The 16,406-nt window shown below is 49.0% G+C and overlaps 1 protein-coding gene across 8 annotated transcripts in view; it reads left to right on the forward strand.

The window, feature by feature from the left end:
- LDB1 (LIM domain binding 1) overlaps positions 1 to 16,406 on the forward strand; it is a 243,577-nt gene that overhangs the window by 130,919 nt on the left and 96,252 nt on the right. The window contains exon 1 of one of the 8 annotated variants that reach the window (XM_063962363.1): positions 10,053 to 10,148. The exons of the other annotated variants lie outside the window; for them this stretch is intronic. Coding sequence (XP_063818433.1) covers positions 10,124 to 10,148 — 25 coding nt within the window. The 5' untranslated portion in view covers positions 10,053 to 10,123. Of the gene's footprint in view, positions 1 to 10,052; positions 10,149 to 16,406 lie in introns of those variants that run through there. 8 annotated transcript variants of the gene reach the window in all.

Below are 16,406 nucleotides of genomic sequence, written 5' to 3' on the forward strand. Positions count from 1 at the left end.
AGTGCACACCCATACCTAAAGTCTTTCTTAAAGTGCCCATGTCTCCTGCGGAGCCCGTCTATCCCCATGGTCCTTACGGAGTCCCCAGCATCCTCTACGGACTACGAGAAAAAGATTTACCGGTAGGTTTAAAATCTTATTTTTACTTAATCTCTCCCGGACTACTTCCTCACTTAAACAAGTACTAAGCAATGGGACATTATCATTACTTTTTTTATGCACTACTCCCACCATCTGGTCCTCTCTAGTAAACACTGATGCCCATGGGCTTCTTCTCCTGCAATATGTCCATGGTTGCTGACCAGCTGCCACTCAGCAACATCCATTCATTCGTCGGTGCTCCTCACCTCTATGGGGAGAATTCAAGTGTTTTGCACGCCAGTGGCCACTAGGTGGCACCCGATGGAGCAATTCAACTGTCGGGTGCGTGCAGACGCCGGCGCTGACATTACTGTTTTGTTGTTCCGTAATTATGACGGGCTGATAACTCGTTTCTTATAAATGTCTATTTCTGACATCACGACTTGAGTGGAAAACTTTGTCTATTATAAGAAACTCTTACTGTTAATCTTTCTGGATGTTAAAAGTCATATGAGGCTTGTATAAAGAACTAGGACATTCTATGGCCAGAGAGCTCCTTGTAATTGTTCATATATATTTATAATTTGCAGTAAGGTACTATGGGACAGATGTATTTAGCCTGGAGAAGTGATAAAGCAGTGATAAAAAGTGATAAGTGGAAGGTGGTTACGCACCAGCCAATCATTAAGGGTTGGAAAAATGACAATTAGGAGCTGATTGGCTGGCGTGTTATCACCGTATCACTACTTTATCACTTCTCCAGGCTTAATACATCTGCCCCATTACTCCATATATTATCACCTGTTCTATAGGCCTCTGTGGACAAAGTGCATACAGATAAGGCCTCACAGACGGACTTTGCGTCTTTTTGCGATATTGCTTGCGACTTAGACAGTCCGTTAGCAATATGTACTGAAACCTGCGTCTAACTTTTGGCACAATTTAAGAAAATAGAGCATGAGTATACATCTGTGGTGATATTTCTATATATCATTTACCACACACCCCAAAGGCCCATACACACTTGCCAATAAAATGAGCGACGTCGCTCATTTTCCCCCTCCATGAGCGACGTCGCTCATTTTATCGGCAAGTGTGTATGCCGCCATCGACGACCGAAGCGCGGCCCCGGGGGGCCAGTACATGCATGCAGGATCTGGACTGTCATCTATGACCTGCATGCAGGGCTGGCGGAGACGTGACGTCACTGAGCGATATGAGCGGTCATATCGCTCAGTGTGTACAGTCGGCCGCCGACCGACCGGCCCGGGAGGGGAAACATTAGACGACGTCGCTCACAAAGCGACATTGTCTAATCTGTACGGACCTTTAGGCTTCAAGGCATCATTATAGATTACATTAGTGGGCTAAATCTTGGGTGCCGGTTCACATTTAAGACCAGGGGCAATCGCAGGATTCCTATAGGGGAGTTTCCATCGCATGAGGAGGGCATAATTAGAACTTAACAAGCTGTTAGGATTCCCTGAAAACCAAGTGTGGGAAACACTGATCTATAGGGTAGGCTGTAGGTGAAGACAGACATATGTAGCTCATATAAATAACATAAGTGGTCAAGAAAAGGTTGAACATTCAATAGTAAATATACATGCATAATATAGCCAGTGGGACACAGAACTGAGCTTTCCAGGCACACATTTTCCCACCTCATGTTACACCTGCCTCTGCTTGCTGGCAGCTGCTCTCTGGGCTCAGATCCACACACAAGCAGACTCAAATTATGAAAAGGACAATGGTATATAAATAATATACTTACTAATGCTGCCAACATAACATGCAGCTAAAGGGAAAGAGCAGAGCTGCTGCACATGCCCAGTGGTAGCAGCTTCTTCTACTAAGTTTGCAGCGTGTGTGGCTCTAAGCCCTCAACCGGTTCACTGGACCAGAGAGCAGCTACCAGGAAGAAGAGAGAGGAGCCTTACCATGAGGTGGGAGAATGTGTGCTTAGAGAGTGTAGTACTGGTTCTATACTTCTATTATGTTTCTGTATTTATTATGCTATATTTAATATTTTCCTGACCACTTATTTATATTATTTAAATGTTTGAGGCAGCCTATACTATAGTGTTAAATATTAATACTGTATTCAGGGGCGTTTTATGGGAGGAGGGGCCCCGTGGGCAGACTCCAGGTGGGCCCCCTCCTCTCCACGGCGCCGTAGACTCCGGCAATGTGACGGAGTTACTGCACATGCGCAAGTCTCCGGAAACATGGCGACCGCCATGGTCCGAAGACTAATTTCCTACTGCGCATGCACGGCAGCCATTTTGGGATGGATTTTTGCCGCTACTGCTGCAGCTTCAGCGCCCGTCGCAGGACTCCGGAAGGTACATTTTAACAGAGCATGGGTGCAATGTGTGCGGTGTGGACCCCCCTGAACCCAGGGGCCCGTGTGAAGCGCACACATTGCACCCATGGTAGAAACGCCAATGACTGTCTTCCATCCAGTGCATAAAATGACCAATGTTTATATTAATGTCCAGGGTCGTTATTAGGCTCTTCTACCCCTCCCCAGACTCCTGCACTTGCTGCAGTGTTCTGCAGAGTGGGAGATTGTGTACTGCATTTGGAAACCCCCCCTTTAGAAATCCTGCGTTTGCCAGTGAGCTCTATTCCGTCTCTAATACTGCATGTTATGGCCGTAGCTTTAGCAAAATCGTAATATATACTTACTGCTATTGTGGTCATGATTCAAGGTGTTGACTGGACCAGAGGTGCGGTCTCCAGGCAACTGGACTCCCCCCTTCCCCCAGCAGTAATAGTAAAGCTATGTTTTTGTACTTTAATTATTAGATGAGAGATATCAGTTTGCTTTATTGTATTATTTTTAAGTGTGTTGAACCATGTTAGAAACCGTCTACATCTCCTGCAGTTATATTATTTATTTCTAAGTAATAAGTTTGACCATAATCCTCCCATGCACTAACCCTTACCAGCACCCCACGATGATCTCTTATGTACATTTATCATCTGCTGTTTGTGGCCGAGCTATGGGGGTAATTCAGACCTGATCGCTAGGGTGCGTTTTTTGCATCCCTGCGATCAGGTAGTCGCCGCCTACAGGGGGAGGGGGAAATCGCTGTGCAGGGTTGCGATCGCATGTGCTATTTGTGCAGTCTCTGCTCAGCCCAGGACTTACTCAGCTGCTGCGTTGATCGAGGCCGGAGCTGACGTCACGAATCCTCCCACAAAACGCCGGGTCCCTCCTGCGTTTTTCCGGACACTTCCGCCCTCTTCCTGTCAATCTTCTTGCGATCGCCGGTGCGATCGGATTTTTCGCACCATCCCATCACGCCTGCACATTGCGGTGCATACACATGCGCAATTCAGACCTGATCGCCCGCAACAGCAATCAGGTCTGAATTAGCTCCTATGTCCAGTGCTGCCCTACTGACGCCGATATACTGTACAATATAAAAGCTTTTGCTGGGCAGAGGCGCTCGGAGACTGATCATCACACTACGCTCATCAGTGGGAGGAAGTCATTCCCTGGCTGATGCGGGGCCGTGTTACCAGCCACATCAGGTCACACATGGTTCTCCACAAGTAGCCGTCAGGAGGTAAATGTGCACAACAACACATTCTCAACATGATCCAATGATAATTAGCGGACAGAGCATTACTTGTAAAATGCAATTATATATATATATATATATATATATATATATATATATATATATATGGTAAGGAAGCATCGGATATATATTTCTGAACAGTCTACTAAGTACCTGTTAGTGTAGACGCTAAATCCAAACTGTCATATAACCATAACTGGTTTTCCACCACCGTGGTAGGTACCATGTTTTGCAGCCTGCTGGGAAGGTATGGAGGTATGTATCTGTCTCTGGGGAACGCAGTATTTCAAGGGTGTTTATGGTGGTTTGAAGGCAGCTTAATGTTTCTGAAGAGCTAGCTATGGGGGTAATTCAGATCCGATCGTAGATGTGCTAAGTTTCTCAGACAAGTGGGGGGACACCCAGCACAGGGCTAGTCCGCCCCTCATTTCTGGCCCTACCCCCCTGCAAGGGTGCAAAAGCACAGCGGCAATGCTTCTGCACCCGCTGAGTACCTCCCTGCCAGTGCAGCTCCTGCGTGCTGGCTGGCCGCTACTCGCTGGGTCACGGGTCGCAGCGGCTGCGTGTGACATCATGCAGCCGCCACGGGCCGCCCCTGCAACGATCCGTACACGCCTCCGTTGTCCGGACCGCGCCCCGCCAAAGAGTTCTAACGCCGTTGGCACGCCCCCTCCCGCCCCGCGCCCGCCTCTGCCTGTCAATCAGTCAGAGGCGATCACAGCCCTGAGATGCACACTCCACAAAAGGATTCAGACTGCTATCACTGCCGCTTCAGCAATCCAGTCAGAATGAGCCCCTATGTCCTCAGGGAATGTGACGTGGCTCCCACGTGGCATGACCACAGCCTCTTTTTGTGTGAGCTTTGTAACGACAAGCGATGTCCTGATTTGTGGCGAGCCACTGCCGGGAGCTGTCGCAAGCTGAATTTATGCGGTGACAGTTACAGTGACAAGATCCACCTGGTGCTGTTGCTGAGGGTGTGGTATGAGCTGCCGGCGGCCGGGTCTCCGGCGGCCAGCATACCAGTGCCGGGATCCCGACCGCCGGCTTGCCGACAGCGGGGCGAGTGCAAATGAGCCCCTTGTGGGCTCGCTTCGCTCACCACGCTGGGGGCACGGTTGCGTGCTACGCGCGCTGCGCTATGTATTCTCCCTCCTGGGGGGTCGTGGACCCCCAAGAGAGAGAAAAGGTGTTGGTATGCCGGTTGTCGGGATTCCGGCGCCGGTATACTGCATACCACCCGTCGCTGAGGCTGTGTCACCGTAGTTCTGTTCCTTTCCAGTGTAGATGACCTTGTTCTGGGGGTGAGCCACCAATATGGAAGGTGACAGTTCATTGCTATTGGCCGCCAGTGCACTGGAAAGCTTCGCCCACAAACTGGACAACTGGTGCCTTAGTGCATGAGCCACTCTGATCAATCTACAATGGGTGCAATGTGTGCAGTGCACATGGGCCCCTGGGGTCAGAGGTGGCCCACACCGCACACACTGCACCCATTTCTTCTATACTTAGCGGTACCTTTCCGGCGTCCATTGGCGACTGTGTGTGGGCCCCCTCCTCTCCTGTAGCCGCCACCGCCGCTGCTAGCGCACTGAGCGCTAGAGACCCTGGCACAGTGCCAGAGTCTACAGCGCATGCGCAGGACTCAGGAAAAATGGTGCGGCGGCCATTTTGTTGGAGTCCTTCGCGTGCGCTGTAGACTCTGGCACTGTGCCAGAGTCTCAGCACTGAGAACGCTAGCAGCAGCGGTGACGGCTACAGGGGAGGAGGGGACCTACACACGGAGTCTGCACACGGGTCCCCTCCTCTCTAGAAACGCCGCTGACTCTGATCCTTGATGCTCTCTGTACACACTGTCATCAGCATCTACCCAATTTAAGGAAACCCGCCCAGTTACAGGTCCTATTGTGCCCAAGCTGTGTCTGATCTCTGTCTCGTGCGTGTACTACCCTTTCTGCCAGTACCGTGCAGCCGTGTATCGAAGCCTGCTCCCGATTTCCGAGCTTGGCCCCCAGCTGCTAACACCATCTTCAGATGGCGTTAGCCTATAGTAGCCTGTGGGCTTCCTTTTACAAGATTTTTCAGGAGAGGGATCCTTTCCCGTGGCTTTGGCTTGCGCATGCGCCGCAGAGGTGGTTGTGCGGGAACTGCGATCGCGTTACTTCTCGCTGATCGCTGAGATGAGCTCCTATCAGAGTTCCTGTCCTGGCAACTCAGGAATAATACAGGCTGGCAAATAAGGATTCTTTATTGGTGCGATAAGGAATCCTTATTATAGGGGGCTGGCTGCAAATACGGCCCATAGGATAGATCAGCTGTCACTCTGCGACATTTGTCTATTTTTGCACAGCCGCTGTGTGCGGGATCGTAGCCGCAATGACATTTGCTTCCATCTCGGAGTTGGGCCCCGTGACGACACACAATTTGGCAATAGTATAACAGACCCACTTGCATTTCCCTAAGCACAATTAATACGTGTAAAACTTTTACTCCACATTTGTCTTTGATTCTTGATTTATAACATCCTTGAAAGCTTTCTTCGCTGAAGGGTTCCATATTATATTCTATACAGTAATAATAATATTTAGCTGGAAGCTCCGCGGCCGTGTAGGCGTCATATGGATAATTCTCCAAATGGGCTGAATAGTTTTCCTTTCAAGTTAAATTATGCTCCATCAGAGTCATTTTGCCGTAATTAATTAACAACCTTTAAACCTGTAAATTCCAAAATCTAAAAAAAAAATTAATCTGCCATTATTTCTGTTAACTGAACAGACGTTCCCCAATTATACCACAGTCGACAAGTAATTTAATCACAAAACAGAAAAAGGGATCTATTAATCAAGGGTTCTTATGTGTGTCACTTGGGTGTAATTATCCACCTGTCAATCAACAGGAAACCTGGCCACACATGTTGAAAGTGATCATGCGCCGCACTGTGTACAATTTCGCCATTCATGCATAGCCATGCCAAATTGCCCAGATCTGATTATTATTATAGGAGTGGATCTCAAATATAATTGGTTTCACACGTAGTCAGACCATTCATTATCAACATAGGCTACTGCTAAGGGCCAGTGGGAACTGTGGGCCCAGAATTCCCTTTGTATAGGGCTCAAACCATTCTGTTTGTCTGTGGGGTTTTAATCTGGCTATGGCTTCACATGCTCCTCTAGATTGCCTGAGAACCTCACGCACTCCAATGTGAGTTATACTCATACCTTGTTTTCATTATAGCCATAGGCAAACGCAAGGGGGCTTCCGGTTGCCCAGAACCCCCCCCCCCCCCTCCTCCTCTTGGCCAGTGGCTCAAGTTATGACAACAATAGCAGTATATAAAACAATTACTATAGCTGCCATTACATGATAGTGATACAGTGTAATGGAAGAGCAGAGCTGCTGCACGTGCCCAGTGGTAACAGCTTCTTCTACCAAGTTTGTTTGTGTGTGGATCTGAGTCCTTAATCAGTGCACTGGACCAGAGAGTAGCTACCAGTAAGAAGAGACAGGAGTCTTACCACGAGGTGGGAGAATGTGTGCTTAAAAAGACCAGTACTGGTTCTTTTATGTTTGTGTTTTTATTACTTAAATGTTGGATACAGCCTATACTATAGATCATCTATATTGTGTTAAATATTAATATTGTATTCCATACAGTATCCAGCATATAAAAAGACCAAATTTTACATTAATATCCAGGGTCGTTAGACTCGTTAGTAGGTTCTTCCACCACTCTCCCAGACCTGCACTTGCTCCAATGTTCTGCTGAGTAGGAGATTGTGGATTGCATTTGGAAACCCCCCTCTACTAACCATGCATTTGCCACTGATAGCTGTATGTAATGGTACACTGTGGAGCCTGCTGAAACTACCTGGCATAATCTGCATGTTCCTGGCCTATTTATAATACATAGGTTTACCATCATTTTTAAAATGGGACACTCATGCATTACACAGGTTCTGTGACTAGCTGACTTCAAGCCTGCATCTTACCTGTTTTCAAGTAGCTACAGAACCTGTGAATCGCATCATTGTGGCCCGCCTCACAATGCTGATAATCTTGGATAATCTCCACTACTTTTCTGCATCACAGGCTCCGCCACGCCCCCCACTGAGCCATTCTGGCAGCCATATTGTCGGCAACTATGATGCACAGTTGAAAACCATTTGCGTGAATATTGGCATTACATATGACTCAGAATCAGCACCATACTGTCTTATTATCAGGTCATTTATTAAACTTCTGCAATTCTGCTCATCAAATCAAAAGCTGCTGTGTGCATGAATTATATGCATATAATGGGTATGGCACACCAGATCGACAGTCATTTAAAAAAAAAAGGGGGGGCAGACTAGATGGGCCAAGTGGTTCTTATCTGCCGTCAAATTCTATGTTTCTATGTGTCATAATATCGGCATTCACTATGTCGGCACGAGAATGTCAACACAGTCTGAATGTCAACACTGTGAATGTCGACAGGGCTTCAAAGTTGACTCACTGTGTTGACAGTCACTACGCGTCGACAATAACATAATGTTGATGCTGACATAGTGCAGACATGTTGACATTATGCATGTCAATGATGCAAATGTCAACAATACTGCCACAGCCTTTCCCTATCCACAGCCTATCCCTAGCACATATCTGTTCATACTAAACATCTTTTCATTTATTTTCATTATCTGGCCATCCTGAGATATATTACAGGCGTAACCCTGGTTCTTATTGGGCGAAGCTGGAAAAAATATGGACATTTGAAATCCTTCATTTTCCTATAAACACTCATTATAGTGAACATTTACAGTACTTCTAAGAATGCTACACCATTTGTCTGTCTCCCGCTCCTAGGGCCTAATTCAGACCTGATCGCTGTGCTGCAAATTTGCAGAGGTCTGAGATCAGATAGCCACCGCCCTTAGAGAGTGGAAACCCACCCCGTGCAAGTGTGCGATCGCATGTGTACGCCGTGCAAAAATTCCGCCAGACAGCGGACACCTGCAAATCCGTTCACAACTCACTCACCACCGAATGATTTTTCCAGTCTCCCACAAACGTCCGCTTCCTGTCAATCACCTTGCGTACGCTTCGCGATCCAAATTTTTGCACCACCCTGTCGCTGTTTGGCAACGTGCCCGCGCATTGCAGTGCATACATTTGATAATCACCCGCTGTGCGATTTTGGGCAACAGCGATCCTAAAACAAGAGTACTCCTATGTGTGAGCCATCCTTCATTCAATAACTGTATTGCTACATAGCTCTGCTGCTGACTGAACAAACAAGATGGCCACCACTACTCACACTTTCATACCTCCCAACTTGTGGCAGTAAGAAAGCGGGACTGTCGACCCGAAAAGGGGGCGTGGCCTCACGCGAGTGGGCGTGGACTCACCAAACGGGCTGTTTTTCTGCCTTTTGGGGGCGTGCCCAGCGCTCCCCGAGCAGCTGGGCAGCCCCGCTCCCCTCCTAGCTCTGAATACATGCCGTGCGCTTGCGCACAGCATGCATTCAGTGATCACCGGCTGCTTTGCAGAGCAGAGCAGCGGGCGATCAAAGCCTCCCCCCAACTGCCCCCCCACCCGCGGGACACTGCTGCCCGCGGGTGGGACAGCGGGACTGGGTCCGAATAGCGGGACTGTCCCGCTGAAAGCGGGACAGTTGGGAGGTATGCACTTTCCATGTAAACAAAGAAAATAGGTCTTCCACAATGCATTACTGAGACATTTCCGGAGTTTATTATTTCTGTAAAGCGATGCGGAATATGTGTGCGCTATATAAATAACTGGTCGTAAATAAAATAAATAAATGTCCGTCCCCTTAATCACCGAATACGATTTACAGATGCAATAGAGGAAGGTATGGAGCAAGGCCTACTCTGGCAGATAAATAAGACAGAGGCCTTTGCTGAGACCTAATGTAAGCTCCACTGAATTGGCCTGAAATGTATCTGAGTGCATTGCAGGCTTGTGTGGGGCTTGTTCTAGCCCTGCCTGCATTGTACATGATGCCCCTGGTCTGTTGGTACAGGAGATATCATGAATGGATGTAGGCTTTGTACACAGGCTGGGGGGTGGGGGGCGACTTCTCCAGCTTCTTATCATCAATGTTGCTAATGCGGATTGCTGACTTGGTCCCAGGGGAGCCATCTCCCTCCCCCCAGCCTCCTCCTCTGCTGGCTGTGGTGAGTGGAGCTGGGCTGCTATCAGCTCTCCCTCAGGTTGGGGAGATGGTTTCCTGTGGTGGAGGGTGGGGTACTCATTATACGGCTACAGAAGGTTTGGCACTTGCTGCTGTCACTGTCTCAAATCATCTTCTGTTTTGTGTTATGACGGTCACTTGCGCGTGACAAAAGGGACAGAGAGGGTCTACGTGTGTCTGGGAGGGGGGATTCCTTCTTCCTCAGTCCTCCGTTTGCGACTGATGAGAAGAAAAGTGCAGGAACCGCTAACAAATGGCCGAAGACTTTGACTTAGCAGGTAAGAAAGGCGTCATTACCCTGTTTAAATCTCCTAGAGGTCCACCGAGGCTTGCCAGACCACCGTGGCTGTGAAGTGGTTAATAGCGCCTTGAGATTGCACTAAATTATCGTATAGGCAGAATATTATATGAAAGGTTGCAATGGATTGAGGCGAGACACTGTCCGCTGCGTGCTACCTGAGAACCCAAGTAAAACTTATTCCTAAATGGTTAATGATTTCTAGGATAGAGTTAACTAAATGGAGCATCCCAGGTTTAATTGGAAGGTACTTTTCAAGCAAGCTAGAAGGAAAGGGTTAACACGTAAAGCATTTCTCGAAGCGTGTTGTTACGGTGCCAGAACCTTGTGAGGTCCCATTATCGTAATGAGGTTCTAGAATAAGTGCGCCATTGCTGCTATAATTACAGGTCATAGCAGGGGTTTGTTTACAAATCTCCCATCGGCCCAGGACTGTATTATATACGTGTATGTGTCTGACACGGCTGCAAAAGTTCTGTGTGGACTTGGGTGCTGGGTGATTCCAGGGTATGCTGTCATTGCATTCCCCTCGGCAGATGAACCACAAATCAATAAACAGCGCAATTCTCATTTTGCTGAATCACATTACGCCACCAACGGTTGCCCGTTGCTACACTGTAGAAGAACATTGTGCATTATCTCATTATTGTCTTTGGGTCATAAAGCGGAGTCAGCTGTAACACAGGAAGCACCGGCAGCAAATTAACTTCAACGTTGTCCGTTGCACATACAGACCCAGTCGCTGAGCCCAAGCACTGAGACTGGATTCATCTCCGGTTTGGGCATACATGTAGTGCTGAGGCTGGCGCAAAGGTGCGCTGACAGTAATGGTGGCTATTTTAATATAGGAGAGGGGAGGTTAGTGGCACAGATGTGTGTATTTCTGAATGTCCATGCACAGAGGGGCCTAATCATCATCGGGCAGATTACTCTGTAAAGCAGCTGTTCCTGCGATCAGTAACACTACTACTTGAGTTGCAGCGTTACTTATCATTTTCCCGTTGACGGCTTCTGTTCATGTGTTACCTGGGGTCACGCATGTGCAGTGTCGCTGGTCACACAGTGAGCAGGCGGCGGAAGGATCCGCCCGGATCTCTCTTCACATCCCTAGGACTCCTTCCCATAGGAAAGCGTGGGGCTCAGAGACCAAGCGTCATCTGCAGATGGCATTTGTTCTTGAGGCAAACTCTGAAAACTCATCAGGCCCTAATGATGAATGCTCTGTTACATGATGAAACATGCAGAAAGTAGTGTTTCCGCATGTGTAACGGGACATTTAGTGACAGTGAATAGGCCAATGTGGCTGCAGTTGAGTCCAACTTGTGTACAGCTCTAAATCAGCCCTTTAATGTGGACTGTCAAAGAGAGCGCACGCTGTCAAATGTCATTGTCCCAATCAGATCCCAATATAATACCTACTAGATGTGTGCCCATTGTGGTCTTATGCCACTTCTCCATGTGGCCATGGCAGCCTGCTTACTGTCTTGTGCTAATTTAAGTATCCGCCTGTCTTCACGTGGAAACCAAGCCCCTCAATGTGTGTGTGTGTGTGTGTGTGTGTGTGTGTGTGTGTGTGTGTGTGTGTGTGTGTGTGTGTGTGTGTGTGAGCATTGTGCAATTGCTTTATGCTGCTTGTGCACATTTTGGACTCAGAATCAGGCCTCGTGCGCACAAACACAGCTACAAACTGTGTACGCATTTAGGGAACTGTATTGCATGAGCCTTGGCAGACTCTTGAATGCTAATTACATTGACAGAGTTTAGCTGACACGGGAAAAAGCATATAGATAAAACAATCTGAAGCCTGAGTACTCCAGAATAGCACCAGAAATCTAACTGAGCATCATGGAGGGCAAAAGGAATGGATACAATGGTGGTCATTCCGAGTTAATAGCAGTCAGCAACTTTTTGCTGCTGCTGCGATCAACTAGTCCACGCCTATGGGGGAGTGTATTTTAGCTTAGCAGGGCTGCGATCGCTTGTGCAGCCCTGCTATGCTAAAAAATTCAAGCAAAAGAAGACTAGGGCTGGACATACTTACCCTGTGCGACGATCTCAGCTATGCTGGGCCCGGCTTTGACGTCAGACATCCGCCCTCCGTTCTGCTGGACATGCCTGCGTTTTACTCACCACTCCCTGAAAACGGCTCCAAACGGTCCGGATCCGCCCCGGAACGCCTTCTTCATTGCATTCTTCTTTGTTGTCGGCTCTGAAACCGCTTCCATCGGTAGCCGCAACGTAACCCACAATGTCGCGCACGCGCACTGCTGTCGCCGCGCATGCGCATTCCACACCCATTCGCACCGCAGCGATAAACCGCTGCTTGCGAACGGGTTGGAATGACCCCAATGTGACTATTCTCTCATGTGGATAAATATCTCAGGTCCAATGACCACTGTTACATTAGTCAGTAGGCAACTCTTCAATGGGATTAGCAATGGCCCCATTTACTGTAGCTAATAGCATAAGAACAAACACAGAAGAGAGACAGGCCTGTGTGCACTGGCCAGAGATAAGACCTCCCACATGTCACAGGAGAGAGGCGGGCCTGTGTGCACTGGCCAGAGATAAGACCTCCCACATGTCACAGGAGAGAGGTGGGCCTGTGTGCACTGGCCAGAGATAAGACCTCCCACATGTCACAGAAGAGAGACAGGCCTGTGTGCACTGGCCAGAGATAAGACCTCCCACATGTCACATGAGAGAAACAGGCCTGTGTGCACTGGCCAGAGATAAGACCTCCCACATGTCACAGGAGAGAGGCGGGCCTGTCAATCAGGCAGAGGCAGTCGTAGCGGCCCTACGGCCTTCGGCCATTTGGCATATGCTGGCGCACTGCGGCGCCGGTGCATGCGCAGTTCTGACCCGATTGCACCGCTGCGATAAACTGCAGCGTGCGATCAGGTCAGAATGACCCCCTATGTGCGCTGGCCAGAGATAAGAAATCCCACATGTCATAGGAGAGAGACGGACCTGTGTGCGCTGGCCAGAGATAAGACCTCCTACAGGTCACATGAGAGAGGCGGGCTATGTGCGCTGGCCAGAGATAAGACCTCCGGCATGTCACATGAGAGAGGCGGACCTATGTGCACTGGCCAGAGATAAGACCTCCCACAGGTCACATGAGAGAGGCGGGCCTATGTGCACTGGCCAGAGATAAGACCTCCCACAGGTCACATGAGAGAGGCGGGCCAATGTGCACTGGCCAGAGATAAGACCTCCCACAGGTCACATGAGGGAGGTGGGCTATGTGCGCTGGCCAGAGATAAGACCTCCCACAAGTCACATGAGAGAGGCGGACTATGTGCGCTGGCCAGAGATAAGACCTCCCACATGTAACAGGAGAGAGGCGGGCCTGTGTGCACTGGCCAGAGATAAGACACATGTCACAGGAGAGAGGCGGGCCTGTGTGCACTGGCCAGAGATAAGACCTCCCACATGTCACAGGAGAGAGGCGGGCCTGTGTGCACTGGCCAGAGATAAGACCTCCCACATGTCACAGGAGAGAGGCGGGCCTGTGTGCACTGGCCAGAGATAAGACCTCCCACATGTCACAGGAGAGAGGCGGGCCTGTGTGCTCTGGCCAGAGATAAGACCTCCCATATGTCACAGGAGAGAGGCGGGCCTGTGTGCTCTGGCCAGAGATAAGACTTCCCACATGTCCAAGAACAAAATGTACATACTCAGCAAAAGCAAATTGCTCCATTCTGGATACACATTGGGGCTGATGCTGATGATCTGGCGGCATATGAAAAATAAGCTTTAAAAAGCTGCATATAAAAATAGTGTATATACTATATACCACCGCATGCCGAGGATAACACATTGCAAGTAGCACCCAGATCCTCACAGTAGCATCAGATGCTCCCATACACTCAAACATAAGCACAAGAAAAGTTTATTAACAATTGTTCTGATAAAGAAAATGCCTCCATCTATAATACAGCCGGCAGAGTATTCCTCCTTGTGTTTGACTGAAAGTAGCCTCAGTTTGCAGTTCTGAAAGTAGCCTCAGTTTGCAGTTACGGGAATGCGCTCCTGGCCTGTAATTCAGCGCAAATCGCTGTAGTGGGGCCCTTAGGAGACTCTCCTACTTGTCCGGGCATTTGGGAGAGCCACCACAGATTCATTATGCAACTTAAGGGCCCTACACATTGCGCGATCCGCCGCCGAGCTGCCCGACGGCAGATACAGGCAACCCGGTGGCGGGGGGCTGGGGGGTGCAGTGACGGGGGGAGTGAAGTTTCTTCACTTCCCCCGTCACCTGGCTCCATAGCAGTGCAGGCAAATATGGAAGAGATCGTCCATATTGGCCTGCATGCACAAGCGTCGGGGCACCAGCGATGAACGAGCGCGGGGCCGCACATCGTTCATCGCTGGTGCCTCCACACTCAAAGATACGAACGGTATCTCGTTCATTAATGAACGAGATCGTTCATATCTTTGAGTATTAATGCCCAGTGTGTAGGGCCCATTAGTCCGGCACTGCTGAAATCTTTCAAAGCTCGCAGACCCACTGTCCCTATGTCTTATCTCACCCTCACACAGGGCCTAATTCAGACCTGATCGCAGCAGTAAATTTGTTAGCTGATGGGCAAAACCATGTGCACTGCAGGAGGGGGGGGGGGGGCAGATGTAACATGTGCAGAGAGAGTTAGATTTGGGTGGGGTGTGTTTAAACTGAAATCTAAATTGCAGTGTAAAAATAAAGCAGCCAGTATTTACCCTGCACAGATACAAAATATCCCACCCAAATCTAACTCTCTCTGCACATGTTATATCTGCCCCCCTGCAGTGCACATGGTTTTGCCCATCATGGTTTTGCCGACATGGGCCAATATTTACTAATAATCCGAGTTTGCACGATTTGTGGGTTTTTTTCTAAGTTCCAACAAATTTCGGCAGTGTTTGGTCCATTCGTAATGGTTTGAACGGCAAAGTCCAGAAATACGAATGAACAGACCATCGGTCAAACGCGGCTGTTATTTCATAAAACACGGGTATTCACTATTCATTCGTATTTGGTTGTTAGTCTCTGAGTGCTCAAGTGCGGGTGTATTTTTTTGCGATTCGTTAAAAAAAGCAGCAAAAAAATAGACCTGCTTTTTCCAGACGAGTTTGGATAATCATGCACGGATCAGTGAGATCTGTGCATGGTTATCTATGGGAAAGGGTCTGTTTACTGTAAAAACTTGTAAAAAAAATTGCGTGGGGTCCCCCCTCCTAAGCCAAACCAGCCTCGGGCTCTTTGAGCCGGTCCTGGTTGAAAAAATATGGGAAAAAAATTGACAGGGGTTCCCCCATATTTGAACAACCAGCACCGGGCTCTGTGCCTGGTCCTGGTGCAAAAAATACGGGGGACAAAAAGCGTAGGGGTCCCCCGCATTTTTTGAACCAGCACCGGGCTCCACTACTCAGAGAGATAATGCCACAGCCGGGGGACACTTTTATATAGGTCCCTGCGGCCCTGGCATTAAATCACTAACTAGTCACCCCTGGCCGGGGTACCCTGGAGGAGTGGGGACCCCTTAAATCAAGGGGTCCCCCCCTCCAGCCACCCAAGGGCCAGGGGTGAAGCCCGAGGCTGTCCCCCCCATCCAAGGGCGGCGGATGGGGGGCTGATAGCCAAGTGTAAAAATAAGAATATTGTTTTTTGTAGCAGTACTACAAGTCCCAGCAAGCCTCCCCCGCAAGCTGGTACTTGGAGAACCACAAGTACCAGCATGCGGTGGAAGAATGGGCCCGCTGGTACCTGTAGTACTACTGCAAAAAAATACCACACAAAAAAACAGAAGACACACACCGTGACAGTAAAACTTTATTACATACATGCACACCTACATACACACATACTTACCTATGTTCACACGAGGCTCGGTCCACTTCTCCATGTCGAATCCTCGGGGTACCTGTGAATAAAATTATACTCACATAATCCAGTGTAGCTTGTGTTCTGTTTGTAATCCACGTACTTGGCAAAAAAACAAACCGAAACACCAGATCCACGCACTGAAAGGGGTCCCATGTTTACACATGGGACCCCTTTCCCCGACTGGCGGGACCCCCCGTGACTCCTGTCAAAGAGGGTCCCTTCAGCCAATCAAGGAGCGCCACGTCATGGCACTCTCCTGATTGGCTGTGCGCTCCTGAACTGACAGTCAGGCTGCGCACTGAAGATAAAATGTAGCGCATAGGCGCTCCATTGTATCCAATGGTGGGAACTTTGCGGTCAGCGGTT

This window comes from Pseudophryne corroboree, chromosome 3 (assembly GCF_028390025.1).
Source record: "Pseudophryne corroboree isolate aPseCor3 chromosome 3, aPseCor3.hap2, whole genome shotgun sequence".
NCBI lineage: Eukaryota > Metazoa > Chordata > Amphibia > Anura > Myobatrachidae > Pseudophryne > Pseudophryne corroboree.